Here is a 23,692-nt window from a genome sequence, read left to right as displayed (position 1 = left end):
TTGATATTCCTAGTTCACTTTTTGAACTTCCAACCTTTTTAACATATCAGCAATTCTTAATTATTTATGAGAGGATTGCCAAAGGCAGGGAAGATTCTCCGACTTGTACTATATAATCTTTTGTTGGGTCAAAAAAAAAAAGTGATCCAAAGAAAGTGCATTCCAAAACTAAAGCAAATGATTCCTAATTATCTAATATACTATCTACCCTTATAAGTAATAATACCAAAAAAAGGGACTTAACTACATTACAAATAAGAGACTAGAAACATTTATTAGCAAATGCCACTTTCTTCTTGGAGTTTTTTTTTTTTAAGTTTATTCATTTTGAGAGAGACAGAGACTGCATGAGTGGGGAAAGGGCAGAGAGAGCAGAGAGAGGGAGAGAGAGAGAGAATCCCAAGCAGGCTCTGCGTTGTCAACACAGAGCTTGACGGCAGTGGGGGGGTGGAGGGGGCTGAACTCACAAAACCATGAGATCATGACCTGACCTGTGTCCAAGTCAGATGCTTAACTGACTGAGTCACCCAGGTGCCCCTTCTTGTATTATTCTTTGTTATACTTTTCTTTTCTAACGTTTATTTTTGAGAAAGACAGAGAGAGAGACAGACCACGAGCAGAGGAAGGGCAGTGAGGTAACAGAGACACAGAATCTGAAGAGCAGGCTCCAGCCTCTGAGCTGTCAGCACAGAGCCCAATGCAGGGCTTGAACCCAGGAGTTATGAAATCATACCCTGAGCCGAAGTCAGACACTTAACCGACTGAGCCACCCAGGCGCCCCACACTTTTCTGACATTATAAAGACCTACAGGCTATGTTTTACAAAAAAAGCAACTGAAGAATGTTAAATTAGAATGTAATAGAACTGTTTTAAATCAAGTAAGTGTCATAATATCAATAAGCCAGTGATGGATATAATTTTTTTTTAATGTTTATTTATTTTTGAGAGAGAGACAGAGCATGAGCAGGGGAGGGGAAGAGAGAGAGGGAGACACAGAATCCGAAGCAGGCTCCAGGCTCTGAGCTGCCAGCACAGAGCCCGACACGGGGCTCGAACCCACGAACCACGAGATCACAACCTGAGCTGAAGTCGGATGCTTAACCGACTGAGACACCCAGGCGCCCCAAGCCAGTGATGGATATTATAAAGAAGAGATTTTACAAAGGAGTACAATTCTTAGTTGGGTTGGCATAGTTGTTAATTGATCTAGTGAGAAATCAATGTTAAACATCTTTAAAGAGTAATTTCTTTAGAATAGAAAGAATAAAAAATTTACATTTATGCCATGCATTACATTCAGGTGAAAGAAAATACTTCAGTCTCTAAAAGAGTGGCTCTTAAGAGTTTTTCCTCCCAAACCCACTTAAAGATGAAAGCTCCACATAGGGTAGAAGTGGCTTTCTTTGACATTATTCTTAAGGCAAGATGCAAGCTGGTTAAGAATAATTGCTTTAAAGCTATTACACTTAATGTGGAAATATGAAATTCACTAAAGGTAATTTAGTCCAGATATGAGGGTATACTGAACTCCCCTTCTCACAGAGTTCAATATCTGAAGAGAATAATTCCATGAGACAATATAGGGAATAGTGAATTCTGAATGTTAAAGTATAGAGTGAACATTTCTTCCCAACTGGGTTCCAAATTATTCACAGGACCTTGCAACTGTAGGAGTATCTAACACAAAATTTCACATTCCTAGAAGATAAGGGAAGGACTTTAGATCTAAAAGATAAATATCTATTTCAAACATCTGGTAACTAAATGTAACCACAGTTATCTCACCAGCCCATGTAGCCATTCCAAATTAATTTTGTAAATACACTGTATTATTCTATCTAGGTAATTACAACAAAATAATTTCCAGTAAAAAAAAATGTACAACTGCAAAATAAAATGCCACTTAAGTTAAAACTGTAGAGAATGAAATCATGGGATAAGATAAACTTCTCACAGCAGGACACAAAAATTTGGTTTAATTCTATGGACTGCTGAAATGAAACACCCTTTTCCATTAAAGTTAATAGAACACCATCTCTCCTTTGATTATGCAGTCTCTAGTTACATACATTGTTAAGAGACTCCAGTTCATGTAAGTGAAAATAATTTAAATTTAATTTTAAATAATCATGGCTGATAGCTGTGTATAAACATGGTTCAGGATAAAATCAAAGAAAAGTAAAGGTAAAAAGAATGACAACAACAGATATAAACAAGGATGTGAAACACCTCAGACTTTGCTAGTGGGAGTGTAAAACTGTACAAGCATCTTGGAAAACTGTTTAGCAGTTATTTAAATATTAAATGTACATCTACCCTATGACCTAGCAATTCTACTCTTAGGTTCTTGTCTAAAATAAAGAGGGAAGAGATTCCCCAAAATCCTAGAATAAAGTCACAGAAATCCCCAGAAATCAAGGTGGGTTTACCATTTATTTAAAAAAAAAATTTTTTTTTTTCAACGTTTATTTATTTTTGGGACAGAGAGAGACAGAGCATGACCGGGGGAGGGGCAGAGAGAGAGGGAGACACAGAATCGGAAACAGGCTCCAGGCTCTGAGCCATCAGCCCAGAGCCTGACGCGGGGCTCGAACTCACGGACCGCGAGATCGTGACCTGGCTGAAGTCGGACGCCTAACCGACTGCGCCACCCAGGCGCCCCTACCATTTAATTAAGACTTAGGGGTTACTGAGGTAATGTGAAAAAGTTTGCTGAATTGCTATACTAGAAAATAATTCTCTGTCAGTGTGGGGCGGCCAGGACTCTAATTCCACAGCCGCTACGAGAAGACTCCTGAGGAGGCTGCAAAAGCTATGGCATGGCCTCCTGAGCTTCCACAAGATAATGGAATAACAAAATACAAGAGTGGGGTAACAGTTGGGTAGAGTTTACCTACAAATTAGAGGAAATTGGTGCTGAGTTTTGAATGAAAGCAGTAACATCAGCTATAGGTCCGCTGCAAAAGTGTCAATGATTCAGAAAGGAGTTAAAGAACAAGGAATATTAGGATAAATGTTAGATAGGTAGAGGAACAAGTAGGGCTTGGGGAATAAGGGCTTATATTAATATAGGTGCCCTAGGTTACAGCTGTGGCTGTGTTGTCTCTCTCCACCCATCCCAAACCAACGCCAAGCAAGGTAATACCTGTAAACCTTTCTTTTAAATGGACTTCAACATTTTACAAACTAGAAAATAAATAGTTTTAAAGCTTTTTTTTCAAATACGATATTAGGGATCAGACTACAAATTAAACATTAGCATTCATTTAACATGTCAAAAAAATTAAATACATTATTCTCTTCCCCTGAGGAGTTGTAGACAGAGAAGAAGTCAGTGATTCTTGGCTGTAAACTCCACTTTCACTGTAAGAGCTGATGTTTGGAGAGGAAGATCGAGATGGTGAGTCCACAGTCAAGTCAAGCTTAATTGCAGAATCAGGGCTTTCAAGATCAGGAGTACTGCCACTCAGTTTTGCTCTTTTCTTAGCTGCACTATTACGAAGGGACCTAAGAGAGCTCTGCATCTAAGAAAAAAAAAATAGAAACAATTAACTTTACAAGACATTTATATGAGTAAAAGTTATCCTTAGTATTTAAATTTTATTCACTATACCTAGCTAGCCACTCTCCAGTCTGGTACTAACAAGATGGATATTAACATATCTGTACAGAGTAAAAATACATATTTTATCATGACCAATTTATTAACAAGACTGTAAACTCTTTAAGAGGAAGGATCTCAAGCTATTTATTATTTACCATGATATTTGCATCACTGAGCACAATGACTAATATAAGTTAATCAGTAAATGAATCATTGAATCAGATGGTAGACATCAGAGTTGAAGTCATAGAAGTTTAGCTAATCTTAAGTCATTAATGTGTGAATGTAGCCATTTCAAAATTCTGTGAAAAGTGATCATTTTTCTAAAATTTGAAGTTTACATCCAGCTTGCCAATCTTAGGGTTCAGAGAATAACAGATCATTGTATGTGACTTCTGAAGCCAAGTATTTCTAGAAATGTAGACTAGAAACTGCCATTACAAACTAATATATGAAATTTGGAAATAGAACCTTGAATGAATTAAGGGACACAAAAACATACATAAACTATGTTTTACTTACATTTTGATTGTAACAATTATAATGGTTGATGCAACTATACGGCCACTTCCCTAGTAAATCCTCGGAAGGCTAAATATTTAAAAACAGTACTATCTCCAATATTTATCAATAATTATGTAAAAGAAATAACCCTTTCAATTATTCACTAAAAGAAAAAGGGCAATTTTTAAGCTTTCACAAAAACAATGCAAAAATATATAGTGTCAAATGAAACTTATGAATTATGTAGGAAAATGCCTCTTCTGTAACTTTCTTCCCTTTAAATGAATTCTCTTCCTAGTACCAGTGAAATACAACTTGCGGGGGGGAGATTTTACAAGCAGTTAGAAGTCAGAATAACTAATTAATCCATTAAGAACCAATTTTGGTATGCATGCTTAATATTAAAGAAACGCTTTTAAAGTGAGGATGTGTTAATATTAACTTTATTTTATTGAGAAATTATCAGTAATGATGCTTATATCTTAAAAATTGGCAAAAATAAGACCACAAAATATCATCATTGAATGTTTCAGTTTATATATTTAATGTAAACACTTTTTAAAATCTGACATCAGGCAGACTGATAGGATAAAAAGGAAGTATCTATGGAAATAGTGTTCTGAATCAACGTAATATAGCAACAACATTCCTTCTCTGACATAATTAGTATGTACAGAGTTGTCATATTGGCAATAGATTTTTATAGTATAAAAATATAGTATATACTCAAAGATGAGTATATGATTTCAGTTTCATAATAATAAACTTGTACATATGCATAACAGACATACTCAGGAATGTTCAATGCACCATTGTTCGCAACAACAAAAAGACTAGGAATAACCCAAAATCAATTATGATTATATCATAAATACCAAAGTATTAATATATTAAGAGTACAAAAATACATAAAATACAAATTAATGGTGATAGTAGTTGACTCTGGTGAAGGAAGGAGAGGAACTGGATTGGGGAGGGAACTATGTTATGTTTCATTTATTTAAAAAATAGGAAACAAATATGCAAATTTTTCATTTGGGAGGGGTTAGTGCATGGGTATATTGCTATATTACTCATACTTTTAATTTAAAAAGAAATAAAATATGCACAGAAGAAATAGAGGAAACACATTAGAATGTTAATGGCAAATCATTCTGGGTAGTGGGATTTGGTGTGATGAATTTTCTACTATTTCACTACAGTTTTTACATTTTCTATAAGGATCATGAAATATTTTTATAAAAAAGAAAACATGTTATGGAATTAAAAAGTAAGATTTTTCCTTAAATGACAGCTATTGTATTATAGAAAATTACAAGCATTTTAAAACTATTAAAAGTGATATTTGGCTCTAACCTCTTCTTGATCCAAATCTTTATCTCTGATATCCAATTCTGAAAGATCAATTGTAAGACTATCTTTTTCACTCTTCCAAATATCATCAGGTTCTTTCTTTTTGAGTCCCACTGTGCTTAAGTCAGCTTTATCAGGCAAAAGGCTGATTCCCCTTGGTATGGGAGGGACAGGTTTGGTCCCATTTAGGCCTCGGCGGGAAGATGGTGATCTCACCAAGGCAGGGGTAAGTTGTACTGGAGATAGTTTTTCTTGAGAATTTTCTCCTGCATGAAAAGAAATATATTTTACTTTTTTTTTTTTTTTAATTTCAGAGAAGTGGAAGTTATAATCACAAGTGTTTGGAATACAATGTTTTTAAATTAAAAAATACACTTTTTTTTATTAGGAGTGAAGATTACTATTTAAAATGAGGTCAAAGTATCAGGGTCCCCTAACAAATATAACAAAACTGAGTCACCAGAATTTCTTTCATATTAGATAAAAATACTATATACACCAAGTAAAATTTCTGTCTTCATACACATTATCATAACTGATATTTGTACGGAAAAGTCTGTATGTCCCTAAACAAGCCACAGGGGCTATTTCCTACCTTCATTTAATTACATACACAACATTTGAATGACTACTATATGCAAAACATTAATGCCAGGCATTAGGAGAACAAACTGAATAATTTTTCAGCTTTCAATACAATATTTGATCTTAGAGGAAAGACAAACATAGAAAGAAATTAATGGAGAAAATGAAGGTTCAGTGCTAAGAATAAGTGATAAAATTGACTGACCATGCGATAAATTGCCCGTGGTCATGTTATAAACTAGAACATCAGTGTTGTGGGGTAGTTTAAAGGTAGAACATCTTTTTTTGTTGTTTGTTTGTAAGATTTTGTTTTTAGGTAATCTCTACACCCAACGTGGGGCTTGAACTTACAACTCCAAGATCAAGAGTCACATGCTGTACTGACTGAGTCAGCCAGGCACCGCAATCAGTTATGAACTGGAACATCTTACTGCAGAGATTGGAAGGAAGAAAGTATGTGGGATATAGGGGTCGCCTTTACTAGACTTATTTTGAAATTGGATCTGTCTTGAATAAATTTATATGCCAATGTCATTATTTTGGAGAGGGCTATTGTTAAGGATATTTTAATTTATAACAAATACTAGAAAACTTAAAATAATTTTAACATATACTAAGCATTCAAAAAATGTAGAATAAATGGATACTAAACAATAATTATAGTAATTATATGAATGGCATTTTTTATTTCTAAAGTGAAAATTTGTTACTGGGCTCTTAGGCTGTTCATGCTCATTACAAAGCATTATTAGTTGCATAGTTTTGAAAAAGGATTCTGAAGTAGAAAACTAAGAAATGACAATGTCAATTGAATTTTATTTTTTTTAATGTTTATTTATCTTGAGAGAGAGGGAGAAGAGGGAGAGAGAGCACACATGCATGCAAGGGGGAGGGGCAAAGAGGGAGAGAGAGAATCCCAAGTAGGCTCCACGAAGTCAGCAGCACAGCCTGACACAGGGCTTGAGCCCACAAACTACGAGATCATGACCTGAGCCGAAATCAAGAGTTGGATGCTTAACCAAATGAGCCACCCAGATGCCCCTCAATTCAATTAAAAAAATTTTTTTTAATGTTTATTTATTTTTGAGAGAGAGACAGAGAGTGTAGGCAGGGGAAGGGCAGAGAGAGGGGGATACAGAATCCCAAGCAGGCTCCAGGCTTCGAGCTGTCAGCACAGAGCCCAATGCCGGGCTCAAACTCATGAACTGTGAGATCATGACATAAGCCGAAGGCAGACACTTAACTGACTGAGCCACCCAGGCACCCCTCAATTCAATTTTATATTACAGGTTTGAACTATTTAACATAAATGCAGTTTACCAGCTTTTAAAGATTAAACAACCCTAACTCCAAAGTAATAATTCAAAAACACATGAAAATTTGAACAAAGTATTAATTTTTACCGTCATTTATACCTGGAGGGTCAGACGATTTTTGGCTGACAAGCTTTTTCTGTGGACTTGGCTTTGGTAGTCCCTCAAAGCTTTTAAGAGGCCAGGAATTAGAGAAATTAATGCAATTATCCTGAGACTTCTTTGGAGATACAGTAAGAGATGTGTGCTTTGGACTAGTTCGAGGTGATGAGACAGGATAGGATGGAAGGATGAAGCCTCCTGGACTTGGATTTAGACCAGAGTATGACGAAGTACGTTCTGTTTGGGTACCAAATGTCTGTTGTGTCTTAGGGGCAAAATTTAGGCTAGCATACGCTGTAATAAAACAAAAGAAAATATATTATTTATGTATACACATCTAAGATTTTGAAGTTTTTTGCTTTTCACATTCAAGTTTTTATCCCATCTGGCATTTATTTTATTTACTTTTTTGTGCAATGTGAGGTAAAGATCTAATTTAACTTTCTTCTATATAGATAGTACAATTTTCCCAGTGCCAGGTCTTCATGTTTATTTTTGAAAGAGAACAAGAGAAAGAGTGGGGAGGGGCAGAGAGAGAGGGAGACCAAGGATCCAAAGCAGGCTCTGCACTGACAGCAGAGAGCCCGATGTGGGGCTTGAACCCAGGAACTGTGAGATCATCACCTGAGCCAAAGTCGGCCGTTTAGCTGACTGAGCCACCCAGGCTCCCCTAGTGCCATGTTTTAAACTGTCCTTTCTTGAATGAAATATGGCCTTTTGTAGCAACGTGGATGGAACTGGAGAGTGTTATGCTAAGTGAAATAAGTCACACAGAGAAAGACAGATACCATATGTTTTCACTCTTATGTGGATCCTGAGAAACTCAACAGAAGACCATGAGGGAGGGGAAGGAAAAAAAAAAAGAGAGGGAGGGAGCCAAACCCTAAGAGACTCTTAAAAACTGAGAATAAACTGAGGGTTGATGGGGGGTAGGAGGGAGGAGAAAGTGGGTGATGGGCATTGAGGATGACACCTGTTGGGACGAGCACTGGGTGTTGTATGGAAATCAATTTAACAATAAATTTCATATTAAAATAAATAAACTGTCCTTTCTTTTCCTTTCATCTATAAAGCTCCTATGTGTGTGTGTGTGTGTGTGTGTGTGTGTGTGTGTGTGCATATCTATATGTATATATGTATGTATACACATACACACTTACGTGCTTCTTATTGGTTCAATTAGTCTATTTTGCCTATCCCTGCACTAGTATTACAATGTTTTATTTATCATAGTGCTATCCAATAGGATGGATGTCTCATTTTTTATCTTCCTTAGAATTATCTTGGCCATTCTTGACCCTCCATTATTTCATATTTATTTCAGAATCAGCCTGTCAGGTTCTATGTAAGAACCCTGGTCGGATTTTTGATTGGAATGACACTGAATTTACAGATCTAAGAATAACTGCCATTTTCCTGATATTCAGCCTATTTAAAAATGTGGGATAGCCTTAATTTATTTAGGTCTTCTTTTATGTGTTTCAGAAATGTATTTTAGCTTTCATAATAAAAGGTATATAAATCTTGTTAGACTTCCACACATTTACAGATTTTGTTCATACTGTTAATTTCTTTCTTAAAAATTATATTTTCTGAAAGTTGCTTGTATCTAAGAACTTTATTGATCTTTATATTCTGGTTTATATCTGGCAACCTTGCTAAACTGCCTAATATTTTAAGAGTTTTCTGTATATCCTTTTAGATTTTCTATATAAACTATTAATATTAACAATGATAAAGATGGCAACAATGAGAACTAATGCTTATTGAGCACTTTACTATGTCAAGTGGTATTCTAAACTTTTCATGTGTATTAACTAATTTACTCTTCATAACACCCTGTGGGGGTAGGTACTAATCTTATAGATTAAAAGAAAAAAAGTAAAGTAGGATAAGTAAATTGCTAAACATCACACACTAGGAAATCATAAAGCTGGGATACAGACCCAGGCACTGTGGCTTCCCAGTGTTCTTAATTACCACATTGTACCACATTTTACCGGAGAGTAATGACAATTTTTCTTTATTCCTCTACAAATTTTATTTTATTCTATTTTTTACAAATTTCATACTTTTAATTTTGAGCTACACTCTCCCTACACGGGAAGTACAATGACTCCCAAGTTTTTAGCATGGATTTTCCTTTGCTTCCAGACTTAATATCAAAATGTCACTCAACATCTTCTTTAAGAGACAGATGTCCCAAACTTAACATGTTCAAAACAAAGCTTTTGATTTCTCAGTCAAATCTATTCTTTTCCTAATCTTCTGCTTTTAGGTAAATGGCAGCTCTATTCTTTAAGTTGTTTAGACCAACAACACTGGGCTCATCCTTGACTCCTCTCCTCTCACAAACTTCACATCTAATCCATTAGTAATTCTTTTTGGCTCTACATTAACAACACATGGTGATTACTGATTCTGAAAACTTTGGTGAATACAGAATAAATGGCTTATTCATATTACATTAGCATACATTTTAAAATAAAATTACCCATGTTTCCAAACTTCACAGCCACCTTGTATATCAGAATCCAACTACTTCTCATCACTTTCATTGCTTCCTTTCTAATACAAACCATATCATCTCTCACCTTTACAACTTCCATATCCCAACTGGTTTGCTTTGTACCTTACCCCTATTGCTACCAAACCTATTCTCTACATAGTAGCTCTGATCCTTTTAAAGACTGTCAAATCATGCCCCCCTTTTTTTCTCCTCAAAAACCTACTGTGATTTCCTATCCCATTCAGAATAAAATCCCAAATTCTTACTATGTCCAGCAAGGCCCCATGTCATTGCCTAAAATTACTCTCCCCCTCACTCATTTCATTGACCTGGATATTTCTCCAATAAGCCTGCTTCAGAGCACTTGTACTTTTTTTTTTTAATTTACTTATTTATTTTAAGAGAGAGAGAGAGAGAGCGTGAGCAGGGGAAGGGCAGAGAGAGAGGGCGAGAGAAGAATCTCAAGCAGGCTCTGCGATGTCAGCACAGAGCCCAACACAGGACTTAAACTCAAAAACCAAGAGATCATGGCCTGAGCCAAAACCAAGAATGGGCCACTCAACCAACTGAGTCACTCAGGTGCCTCCACAGCATTTATACTTTGATTGTTCTCTCTTCCTGGAATGCTCTTTCTCCAGATATCCACGTAACTCCCTCCTTCACTGCATTCAGTTTTCTGCTGAACATTTTTACTTCACAGAAACTTTCCCTATCACATTCTGTCTTCTTACCCTGCCTTATTTTTCTTCATAGCGGTCACTTCTATTCTTATCATTCTTTTATTATTTCCTCTTCTACTAGATTTTGATCTTTAGATTCTAGAACAGTGCCTGCTTCTCAATAAACACTACAGGGATTAGTAATTCAATGTTCAATAGCAATGGTAACAGTGAGCATTTTTGTCTTATTCTAATATTTTACTACTAAATATAGTTGCTATAGGCATTAGCAGACATAGTTAATCAGGTTAAAAAAGTTATTTGTAGTTTGTTATACTTGGTAATCATACCAACTGATGTTGAATTTTAACTGCATCTGTTGATATATTTATGTGGTTTTCTTCCTTCTATCTGTGATAAAATTAAAAATACAGGATACCTAAAAGGGTACTTAAAAGTTAAAACTGCTATGGAAAATAATGGTCTTCTGCTAACACAGTACTTCTTAATGAAAAACATTTTTAATTACTTGGTATTAAAATGCTCATCTCCACCATGAATTTCTAAACTCTCTAATTTTCATCAGTCATATATATGTACGAAGATTATTAAAACTAACATTTTAGGGTTACAACTATGAAAAAATGTTATTAAGATTTTTATTTTTTTTTTTTATTTTTATTTATTTATTTATTATTTTTTTTTTTTAATTTTTTTTTTCAACGTTTATTTATTTTTGGGACAGAGAGAGACAGAGCATGAACGGGGGAGGGGCAGAGAGAGAGAGGGAGACACAGAATCGGAAACAGGCTCCAGGCTCTGAGCCATCAGCCCAGAGCCCGACGCGGGGCTCGAACTCACGGACCGCGAGATCGTGACCTGGCTGAAGTCGGACGCTTAACCGACTGCGCCACCCAGGCGCCCCTAAGATTTTTATTAAAAATATAACATGTTTTTCTTTCCTGTAGTGAATATAATTACACAAAATAATATATAAGCTAGATTTGGAAACCTCCCTTAAAATTTATAAATCATTTACATCCAAATTAAGTTGGAATTTAAACCTTTATCTTGATGACTATTAGTTGTCCCCAGGTACTGTAAGTCAGAGTCCACACTGCCAGTTTTCCCACATATCTGTGAAAATCCAAGTTGTCCACATTTCCCAGAAACATTTGTCTGATGAGTCCCAGTACTGCCTTTGGAAGGAAGGAAGGAAGAGAAAAACATAAAAGTAAATGTTTACTTTACTTCATGAATACATCTAATTTCAGAAATACTGATTTCATTTGTGTGGGAATAAATACAGGGGTAAATGTACAGTAAGCCAGGCAGGAAGAAAGGGAAAGTTTTTGCTGTTGGTATATCTGATTGGTATCAGGGGTTAAAGAACAGAAGAGAGAGTGGAAAAGTACAAAGAAAGGTATATTGAAAACTACACACAAAAACAGTTTCTTCCTACATGTTCCCTCCTCTCACTATGGAACGTTTCCCCAGACCTGACTTTCCTTTTTTTTCCCTCAAGTTTTTATTTAAATTCCAGTTAGTTAACATGCAGTGTACTATTAGTTTCAGGAGTAGAATGTAGTGACTCATCACGTACATACAATAGCCAGAGCTCATACCAACAAATGCCCTCCTTAATTCACATCTCCCCACCCCCCTCCCCACTGGTAACCTTCAATTTGTTCTCTATAGTTAAGATTCTGTTTCCTGATTTGCCTCTCTTATTTTTTCCCCCATGTTCCTCTGTTTTGTTTCTTAAATTTTACATATGAGTGAAATAATAATGGTATTTGTCTTTCTCTGACTGACTCAATTTGCTTAGCATAATACACTCCAGCTCCATCCATGTCATTGCAAATGACAAAATTTCATTCTTTTTGATGGTTGAATAATATTTCATTGTGTGTATATACCGTATCTTCTTTACCCATTCATCAGTTGATGGACATTTGGGCTTTTTCCATAATTTGGCTACTGTTGATAATGCTGCTATAAACATTGGGGTGCATGTATCCCTTCAAATCAGTGTTTTTGTACTTTGGGTAAATACCTCATAGTGCAATTGCTGGCTCATAGGGTAGTTCTATTTTTAACTTTTTGAGGAACCTCCATACTGTTTTCCAGGGTGCCTGTACCAGTTTGCATCCCCACCAACAGTGTAAGAGGGTTCCCCTTTCTCCCTGTCCCCGCCAACACCTGTTGTTTCTTGTGCTGGCTTTTCTTCTTCCCAGTATTTGTAGTACACATTGCACAAAAAGTTGTACCGCAGAATTCTACTTTCTTTCCTAACATCTAACACAGCATTCACATGGTTTCCAAGATTATTTCTAAGATCTCTTTCCCTCTACCGTGGCTAGATAAGGTTATCCCTGAGCAAAGGATCCCTTACAGTTCTATGTATGGGATTTTTAAAATTATCTCCCTATATTTTAAGCCCCTTTATCCTTCATGTACCAGACATCTTCTAAGTTAATTCTTATCTCCATGCTTTGATTGTACTTTCTCCCTATCTGTAACAGTTTCTCTTGCCTCAGTGTCAATCAATCACAAACCTTTCCCTTCTTTAAGGTCCAGCTCAAGTCCAACTTTTCCTGGAGCTCTCCTAAACCACTCCAACACCTATCACATTTTCCTTTCTTAAATCCCTAAATAGTACTTACAATTTATATCACTCAGTCTAGCATCAGGTTATATGTTGTCTTATTTTCTAGTTATTTTAAATCTGTGTGACTAGATAAGAGCTCTCAATGGTACAGAAAGCATGAGCCTTATAAAAATCCAAGTAATGGTATGAGCATAACTGGATATATTCTTGCATTTCTTTTTCTCTATTAAATAAACATTAAACTACACAATCATTATAACAATCATTTTTGTGTAAAAATATTATGGAATTTTACTGCATATATATATAGTATATATGCAGTATACATATATATACAATTATGTCAAAGTGTCCATTCTTATCAGATCTATAACAAATATTTATTGAATCTGAATTGTCTACTAGATTATAAATTCTTTGAGCTCTTGAATGAATTATTAAGTTTAGAGAAACCTTTAACTTAGTTTCAACATGTCTAATACCTGAACCTTTTACTTACCAGCAGCACACACAGGAAGAGAATCTGGGTTATAATCCCGACTATTCTGAAATAAGTTTCTTGACACTCTTTTTCTGCTAAAACATAAATCATCATTGACTGGCATTCCTTGAGAGGGCTTTAATTTTGGAGATGGGATGAAATCATATGCTGAAAACTATGAGAAGAGGATAATAAATTAACAAATTTGTGTTACATCTACTTGGTAATAAATATGAAAGAATAACTTAGACCCAATTATGAAATTCAGACTAAAAGAAAAATATTAAATTTATCAAATATACAATGAAACAAATAAACATCCACATATAGTATGGTAGGTACACCAACAGTATTTTTCATTCCATGATAGAAATGCTAATTTTGCCTCCTTATTACTTTATCCCATCTCTTTCCTGTACAAATGTTAAAATAAACATTTGTTTTAAATGTTTATTTATTTCTGAAAGACAGCATGAGTGAGGAAGGGACAGAGAAAGAGGGAGACAGAGAATCCCAAGCAGGCTCCACGCTGTTAGCACACAGCCCAATGTGGGACTTAAACACACAAACGATGAGATTATGACCTGAACTGAAACCAAGAATCAGACCTTAACCGACTGAGCCACTCAGACTCCCCTGTACCTTACTTCCTTAAGTACACATCTGGCAGCTAGGAAGGAAAGAATGTAAAGGGACACACATCTAAAAAACAAGTTGAGTAGAGCAAAGCACATTTCTCATTCAGCAGTGTAGACTATCACACTATGATATTCTTGAGCATTAAATAGTAAATGGTAACTGAAGGTCACTGAACCAGCAAGCACCCCGCTCTACTAGTCTTACTTACTATAGAATACTGATAGTAATATCAAATAAAAATATACACATGGTAACCTATATCATGGTTACCTCAGGAGGGAACTTTTAATTAAAACTAAGTACGTGATACTTTATACAAGTCTAGTACTTCATAGTTTCCAAGTTTTTTTTCACATGTCTCTTTTGATCCTTAAGGTACAAAAGTGCCAGAATAGAATTCTGAAGTAAAAGAACTAATCATAGCTAAAGAACTAAATGAGAACATTATTTAAGTGTTCAAGACTTCTTTACCAATAATGAGCTCAATTGTTCTAGATCATTTCACATTCAATGTGGCTACAGCATTAAAAAAATTGAGTGAATATGCCTGGCTGACTCAGTCAGAGATCACGCAACTCTTGATCTTGGGGTTGTGAGTTTGAGCCCCACATTTCATGTAGAGATTACATTAAATAAATAAATAAACTTTAAAACTAAAAAAAAAGTGAACAAAAATTGTACTATCTATATATTTATTTGGAGCTTACAGACACAATCAAATCTAGACATGTGGTAAACAATCAGCCTTCTCAATATGCTTCTTTGCAAACTTTGCCAAGTATCAAACAATAATGAGAAACAATAAAATTAAAGATGTCTATTTGAAAACTTCTTAGTTACTTAATTATGAACTACCAGATCCTCAGATAACGTTATTCCTCATCAAATTTGTGAAAAACAAGTTAACACTTTCAAAAATTAACCAAGAAAATATCAGTGAAAAATAAACAATGCCCCAAATGAAAAAGACCCGATCTTACTTTCTCAAAGTATATTACAATTTCTATGACTGATTATATAGTAGTTTGTATTAAGTGTAATAAAAATGAAACAAACTGTGGTCAACTCCTGATTAGATTGATTAAAAGAACATACTAAGTCCATTAAAATAGTGAGAAATCCAGAAATAATCCTACAGTATGGAATACATATTAGATTTACTCTGTGATTAATTTCTGCTTAGAGAACAGAACATTACTGTACATGCCAGATACATACAACAACTAGTGGTGGTGGTGAGGATGGGAATGGGAATACTGGGGGCGGTGGTAGTGATGGAGAATGTGTGTGACTGTGGAATTTAAGAATGCAGAAGTCAGTCAGAGATTAATAAATTTTGCTATGGAAAAAATATGCACATATCTGAAGGTAGACTATAGGACACACCAATGAGACCCTTTTGGGTCTCTCTTAAAAGTTGACAGATGATTTTCACGGATAAACTTTCATGGGACTAAATAATGAATTAAAGAAAAAAGGAAGTAGGACACCTGTGTGGCTCAGTCGGTTAGGCATCCGACTCTTGGTTTCTGCTCAGGTCATGATCTCATAGTTTGTGGATTCCAGCCCTGCACTGGGCTCTGTGCTGACAGTGCGGTGCCTGCTTGAGAGTCTCTCTCTCCCTCTCTCTCTGCCCCTCCCCCACTTGCTCTCTCTCTCTCAAAAAGAAATAAACAAACTGAAAAATAATTTTAAAGAGAAAAGGAAGTTAGGGTGAAAGAGAAAAAAGTACAGATATATTTTGAAAGAGTTGAAAACTAATTTTATAAAATGTGAAGCAGTCTGTTGAGAGTACCTTAGGACTCTTAGAAACATGGACTGTTTTCAGTCTTTGAAGTTAATATCTGAAATGTAATTCATTTAATTCCTTAATTCCTTAGAGTTACAGAAAGTCAAAGTATTATAAAATGTAAGCTTCACACTTGATGTTAACAACAATTTGAGATTTAGAGTCTTATTATTTTAATCTTGCTACTGTTAACTTTTCATTTGATTCCGTGTGTGTGTGTGTGTGTGTGTGTGTGTGTGTGTGTGTGTTTTCAAGTAAACTCTACTCCCCAATGTGGGGCTTGAGCTCATAACTCCAAGATCAAGAGCTGCATGCTCTACTGACTGAGCCATCCAGGTGCCCCAATTCCTTGTATAATTTTTTAATAAAAGGATCTTTTTAAAACAATTTTTGGAGGTGTGCCTGGCTGCCTCAGTCGGTAGAGCATGCAACTCTTAATCTTGGGTTGTCACTTGGAGCCCCACATTGTGTATAGAGATTACATACATACATGCATACATACATCTGAGCATACACTGCTCATAAAGCCTCTTTCTGGTTCTGACTATAACTGAACACATGGACAATAGTTTCCACACAGATGGCAGCAGTGGAGGAAATGGGTTTTGGTTTTATGACCTATTATGTGATTTCTGCCAGATGACAGTATCCTGGGCAGATGGCAGCTAACTGGGAATCTGCAATCTCATTTCCTTATTGGTATGTTCTGTTTATGTTTGTTTTTAAATGTGCTGATATAAGCTCCGTTACTCTAATAGCGAGAGCTTTCTTTCCCCATCCAAAGCTTAAGGTTTCTTCATGTTTACTTATAATGGGGCAAATACCTGTCAATGTCTACAAAAATCAAATTCCTATACCAAAGATGAAAGGAAACAAGATCTTAACGTTCAATGGTCAGCTTTCTTCAGTTTCTCTAAATAATTGAGTAACTGCAAGTTAATATTAATTTGGAATTCTGAAGCAAAAGAAAGGACAGTAAAGAAACTTAATTATAAATTAGACACTCAGAAAAATGATGGTTTCCAAAAGCCAAACAAAACAATATTTAATATTTTCTAAACTTCAAGTAAGTTTAGCTTTTTTAAAAGCTAAGAAAACTCAATGACTTTATTGTACAAGATACGGACATTAGAAATATAATATCTCTCCAAATTCCTGCAAATCACAATTCTTAGTCTATTAGTTATCTTTGGCCATATAATGCATTATCCCAAACTATAGTACCTTAAAACCATGAACATTCATTATCTTTCTTTCTGTGGATCACAAATTTACAAGTGGCTTAACTGGATGGTTCTAATCTCTTGAGGCTGCAATCAAGATATCGGCTAGGCTGCTGTCAACTGAAGTCCTAACTGAGACTGGAGGATCACTGAACTTCACTCCATGGCTACTAGCAGGAAGCTTCAGTTCCTTGCCATCTGGGTCTCTCCAGAGGACTGCTCATGATACGGCAGCTGGCTTCCTCCAAAGCAAGAGATTCAAGGAAAACACAACCCAGATGGACGCTGCAGTGCCTTTTTATGACCTAGTTTCTGAAGTCACACACCATGATCTCTACTTTATTTGTTAGAAGTAAGTCATTAAGTCAGACACATACAAGTAGAAGGGAACTGCATTGTAACTCTTCAAGGAAAGAATCTCAAAGAATTTGTGGTAATATATTTAAAACCAACATACTCAGCAATGATGAATCTAATGGTGATTAAGTGTTTTTGGGTTTTTTTGCTGCTTTATCATAATTACATTCTCTAAGTTCTTGGAGGGTAAAATTTTTCCATTTTATGAATACAAAATATTTTTTGAGCAAACAGATTGGTATATCATGTCTATGTATAGACTGTATTAATCTATCAGAATAAAATAAACTGAAACAAGATCTTATTTCAGTTAGCATACTAAAATCATTATTAAAAGGGTGAGTGCTTATTTCACATTAAATGAAAAAAACCCAGAGACTTCTGAGATTTCTTTACTTTTTATAATTTGAATGTACTGTGTAAGGAAAACAATGGTCTTGCCACAAGATGTACATTCAAGGGAAAACAAAGACTAGCTGTGAGTTTAATTAATGTCCTTGGTTAACCAAGAAAAAAAATGTTCTTAAACTTTAAAGTTTTAATATCTGGTATATAATTAATTATACAGGAAAAGTTCATATAAAATCCTTGGACAAATAAAACTCACTTAAAATCAGCTATCTGTCTTTGCCCAGATTTTATCACCATGTAAAATAATATTAATATGATATAATTGTTTGTGCAAACTTGAACCTATCTTCTCAGGAAAAGCCTAACTAACTAAAATTTCTCAAATGTCCTCCACTGGCTTCACTTCTCAAAATATAAAATTGTAAAATCATGATTTCAATTAAATTTTATAATACATAATATCTTTATTAAAAGGGATCAACTCCTATAATGCCATAAATCCTACAATGATTAATATATTACCTTGTGTTGTAGTTTTCAAACCCTTAATGTTATTTTAGACTAATATAAAATTGAATTAATGAAAAATCTTTAGAATTTCTAATTAAGATAAAAACTCAAATCACTGATCATCAAATATGTTTTTAATTTACCCTTTTCTCTTATACACTATAGAATAACCATCAAATAAACAGATTAAAAGATCTATAAATACCTTTGGATGACATTAAATACATGTTTATTATTGCCACTTAAATCACCATAAAAGGATATGAAATGTGTACTCTTAGAGAGAATGAAAGATAATTCTTGGTTATATGACTTTTTTTTTTTCTGCATCTATGAGGAAATACAGCTGGTTTCTTTGTGAAAGGTTGTATTTAATATATACAGCTGACATGGCTCTGGGTAAAAAAATTACAGAGAGATAAAAATATGTACACAAGAAGGGGTGTCTGGGTGGCTTCGTCAGTTAAGCATCAGACTCTTGGTTTTGGCTCAGGTCATGATCTCACGGTTTTTCAGTTCAAGCCCCACATTGAGCTCCACTCTGATAGTGTGGAGCCTGCCTGAGATCCTCTCTCTCTGCCCCTCCTCTGCTCTCCCTCTCTGAAAAATAAATAAATAAACTGTAAAAAAAAATGTATACAAGGCAATGGATACATGCTGTCCATTTATCAAGGGCACTGTTACAGCTTTTTTTAAGGTGAAAAAAACATATAAACATACATTACCTTATTTAATAAGTTTTTAAGGTTTATTTTTTAAAATTTATTTTAAAATTATTTTTAAGTTTTTAAATAGATCGTCCACACTGAGAATAGATATGCTTTGGTGCTGTTCAGGATTTTGACAAGCATTAAAACTAAAAGTTTTTCAAATTCTTTAAACCTTCAATAAAATCTAAAAGAAAAAAAAAAAATCAGGGGCTCCGGAGTGGCTCAGTAGGTAGAGCATGTGACTCTCGATTTTGGGGTCATGAGTTCAGACCCAAGGGTGGACACAGAGATTATTTTTAAAAAATTTAAAAAGAAAAAAGAAAATCAGTGAGTACTTCTTGGAAACTAACATCTATACTGACATCAGATATGCTTTCAGGATTGTTCATGGTTTTGACATGCTTAAACTAAGAGTTTTTCTCCTTCAGATACTCCAATCATATTTTAAAAAGAAAATCAAAAACTACTTATTAGAAACAACTGAACATCCAAGAAAAGCCTCATTAGAATGAATTCACAACAAATACATTACTGCAGGTTAATAAGTTTTACCTTCAAATTTGTCATATTAAGTATTCTAAACCTTTCCCATATTCTTCAGATCCTGGACCCATAATTTTCCATTTTCAGCTTACCTCTTAGTTTACCAGAATATGGAAGCTTAATATTATTAGAGCTGCTCTCAAAATGTGGTTCACAAACCAGAGCATCAGCAACACCTAGGAGCTTATTAGACATGTAGTCTCAGATCCCATCCCAGACAAACTGAATCAGATTCTGTATTTTAACAAGATCCTGAGTCAATCCACATGCACATTAAAGTTTAATAAACACTGTTCTAGAATCACATCTTCCTTTTTTTTGACTAAAAACAAAATGCACCCTTCTTGCTATCTTGAAATTTTTCTGTATCCTTAGTCACCCTCCTTTTTTCTTTCATTTCCAGAGGAAAAGACTTCCTCCTCTGTTCCACAGCTAAGCTCCCTATATAAACCTGTGTTCTTGACTCATTCAGTCCTTATTTAGGACCCATTAATTCCTTGCCTCTCTTTCTCAAATATGCTTACAAATCGTAAGTATTTTTCATATCTAACATCTACCACAGTACAAGGCACAGAATAGGTATGTTGAATTCATAATTGGCTCCTTTTTCTGCCTCTCTCAAGTCAAGCGTCTCCTATTTTAAAATAAAACACAGTAATAACTCGTCCTGCTATATCCTGCGTGGTCTTTTCTTTCACTGCCAAACCCTTAAATGTCTTCTCACTTAACAGATATTTATTGATACTAATTGCGGACACAGCACTATGGTTAGTACTATTGCAAAAACAAAAACCAAAAGAAACAGTCCCTATCACCCCAGTGCTTACCATCATTGAGAAAGAGAACATGGCTCACATGTGCTAAACAATGATAGAAAAAAAATGCTAGGCGGTGCTTTAAAGAGTAGATTATAAGCTTGCACTTGGCTTCACACATAGTGGATGATCAAAAAGATGTTGAAGAAATGCTTACTGCCTGTATTCCTTATCAACTCACTTCATAAACTTTTAAATTCAGTCTCTATGACATTCTTCTAAAACCACTCTTTTCCATGTCCCAACGACCTTCCTATAATCAAATCTTCCACCCTGAAAAAGCTACAGAGCTAGTAACTGCATACACATGAAGCAAGTATGCTCTTTATTTTTCATTCTAGTTTACTGACTACTATGTCTCTTACCACACTGTATAGAAATCTGTTAGGAAAAATATAGCTAATATGGTAGTCAGCTAGTGAGGCCTGATCACTGACCCCATTAACCCATTAAAACACTCATAAGAAACATAAAAAGAGATGCAAAGTTAAAATACCACAGGAACATGGTTGTCTGTGATTTGATGTGTTAGGGCACAAAAATAATCAACTAAATGGTGGAAACAATAACAGAATTTAAAAGTTTAAATATTCAAAAAGTAAGAGAGCAGTTAGACCGTGATATTATATGATCTAATATTAAATAGTCACTAAAGATCCTTCTACAGATTTTTCGATATTAAAGAAAAAAATGTTCATGGTAAAGTAAGTGAATAACTAAAAAGGGGACGTTCATTTTCATGCCTGAAAAAAGAATCAGGCAATAGAACATTCAGTGTATACCTCTCTCAGAAGTGGGATTACTACTAGAAAAATCTAATTTACTTCTTTGTGCTTTTTTATATTTTCCAAATTTTCTATAAGTACACATTAATTTTTTTATAATCAGAAAAATTAAGAGGAAATTCAGGAAGATAAAGTTATTAAAAATTATTTTACAAGTAGCAGGCTGAATATGTAAGAACAAGTCATGTTTCAGTCTTCCTTCTCCTTAATCTCTCCTGCATTTAGTGGTACAGATGTATTTTCTCAAACTTTCTGCTTCACTTCTAAAACTTTGTTTTTTCTTGGTTCTCTTCCAACTGTTAGGCACCTCTTTCTTTGCCTTATTTGGTTCTGTCTCATATATCTCTTCCCTAATTGGGGCTGTATGCCAAGACTGAGTCCTAAGCATGCTGCTCTTGATCTATATACCCTTCACTGGAGAGTCTACCCACTCTCAGTCTCAGCAAATACTTCTCAGTATATGACTTCCAAGATTTACATCCCTGGTTCTTTCTTTGTCTCTGGATAGTATTTTTCAAACTCAACTAGAATATTCTATCTTGTTCCACCTAAAATTCATTTTCTACCTAATTAATTTCCTTGTTTGGGACCTTCTTATATGTATTCATGGATTTTATGCATTGGTCACCTCATGTAAATCTTAGTTCTCTCTCTCTCTCTCTCTCTCTCTGTCCCCCTCTACTCTAACACTTGGTCACTAAATGTTTTGAAACATCTCTTACATCCATTATTTTCTTTCTAGTCTAATCCTGATACCCTGCTAATCCTTACAGATCTCAACACCTCACACAAGCAGTCTAATTCATAAGTCTAATTAATCTCCTAAGTCTGTAGTCTCTAGCTCTAGAAAGAAAGAAAGAAAGAAAGAAAGAAAGAAAGAAAGAAAGAAAGAAACAAAAGAAACAAAAGAAACAAAAAGTACAACCTACGCATTTCTGTTGTTATGATGAATTTTCCTAAAGCATTGCTTAAAAAAAAAGAAAGGAGGGGCGCCTCGGTAACACAGTCGGTTGAGCATCCAACTCTTGATTTCGGTTCAGGTCACGATCTCACAATTTGTGAGCCCTGTGTAGGCTCTGTGCTGATAGTGTGTAGACTGCTCAGGATTCTCTCTCCTCTCTTTCCCTGCTTCTCCCCAACTTGTGCGCGCTCACAAGCTAAACTCTTTGGTCTGACATTCAAGAGTTTCCAATGTAGCCCTGCTTCCCTCTTGTAAATGTATTTTCTAACAGTACATTACAAAAATCATCTAAGCAAATGAGTCTACTTTTAAAATGAGCTACAGAAGTACATAAACATTCACGAGTTTTTCTGGAAGCTTGGCTGTTTAATGTAATTAACCAACGCTATATGTGGACAAGACAGAAATAATCAATTAACAGCAGACTGGAAATGTTAAAGCAGAACTTGGGCAAGAGCCAACACTTAACAGATCAGGGGCCACGACGTTCTAGAAAAGGCAAAACTATGGAAACAGTAATCAGTGGTTGCTGGAAAAAGGAGGGAAGGAGTGATGAAGAGGCAGAGCACAGAGGATTTTCAGGGCAGTGAAACTATATCAATGATACTATAATGGTAGATACTAGACATAGATTTGTCCAAGCCCACAGAATATACAACAGCAAGAGCAAATCCTAATGTAAAACTACAGACTTTTGGTGATAATATGTCAATTTACATCAACTGCAATAAACATACCACTGTGGTGCTAGTGCAGGAGACAGTGCATGTGTGAGGGCAGAGGAGATAACAAATCTCTATACTTTCTCTTCAATTTGCTATGAACCTAAAGCTGCTCTAAAAAATAATGTTTATTAATTAAAATACATACATACTTCAAAAACTGCTCACCTAAAAATATTTAACTATTTCATACCTGTCCTCAAGATAAATTCCAATGTAGTTCTTCTACAAACCATTTATGAGCAAGAAAGTATAACTTAATTTCTGGGATATGTTCTTTCATTTTAATTTATTTTTAAATATTTATTTATTTATTTATTTATTTATTTATTTATTTAGAGAGTGTGCCTGCAGGTGTGCAGGGGAGGGTGAGAGTGAGAGCTAGAGTGAAAGAGAGAGAGAGAGAGAGAGAGAGAGAGAACACGTGAGCACGCAGGGGAGGGGCAGAGAGAGGGAGAGACAGAATCCCAAGCAGGCTCCATGCTTCTCCGCACAGAGCCCCATGTGGGGCTCAATACCATGAACCACAAGATCACGACCTGAGCCGAAATCAAGAGTTGGATGT

The 23,692-nt window shown here is 35.1% G+C and overlaps 1 protein-coding gene across 6 annotated transcripts in view; it reads right to left on the bottom strand.

Annotated features, from left to right (window-relative positions):
- Positions 1-23,692, bottom strand: part of TOGARAM1 (TOG array regulator of axonemal microtubules 1) — a 75,436-nt gene that overhangs the window by 46,177 nt on the left and 5,567 nt on the right. For 3 of the 6 annotated variants that reach the window (XM_045450855.1, XM_045450856.1, XM_045450860.1), the window contains exons 2-6: positions 13,741-13,897; positions 11,695-11,829; positions 7,463-7,756; positions 5,466-5,728; positions 3,293-3,525 (exon numbers count right to left, since the gene is read on the bottom strand). In XM_045450855.1, the coding sequence (XP_045306811.1) occupies positions 3,293-3,525; positions 5,466-5,728; positions 7,463-7,756; positions 11,695-11,829; positions 13,741-13,897 (1,082 nt within the window). The remainder of the gene's footprint in view (positions 1-3,292; positions 3,526-5,465; positions 5,729-7,462; positions 7,757-11,694; positions 11,830-13,740; positions 13,898-23,692) is intronic. The other 3 variants (XM_045450857.1, XM_045450858.1, XM_045450859.1) reach the window with 1 other exon arrangement.

Source organism: Leopardus geoffroyi, chromosome B3 (assembly GCF_018350155.1).
Source record: "Leopardus geoffroyi isolate Oge1 chromosome B3, O.geoffroyi_Oge1_pat1.0, whole genome shotgun sequence".
Taxonomy (NCBI): domain Eukaryota; kingdom Metazoa; phylum Chordata; class Mammalia; order Carnivora; family Felidae; genus Leopardus; species Leopardus geoffroyi.
Note: the sequence above shows the minus strand (reverse complement) of the source record. Positions and strands in the feature narration are given on the sequence as shown.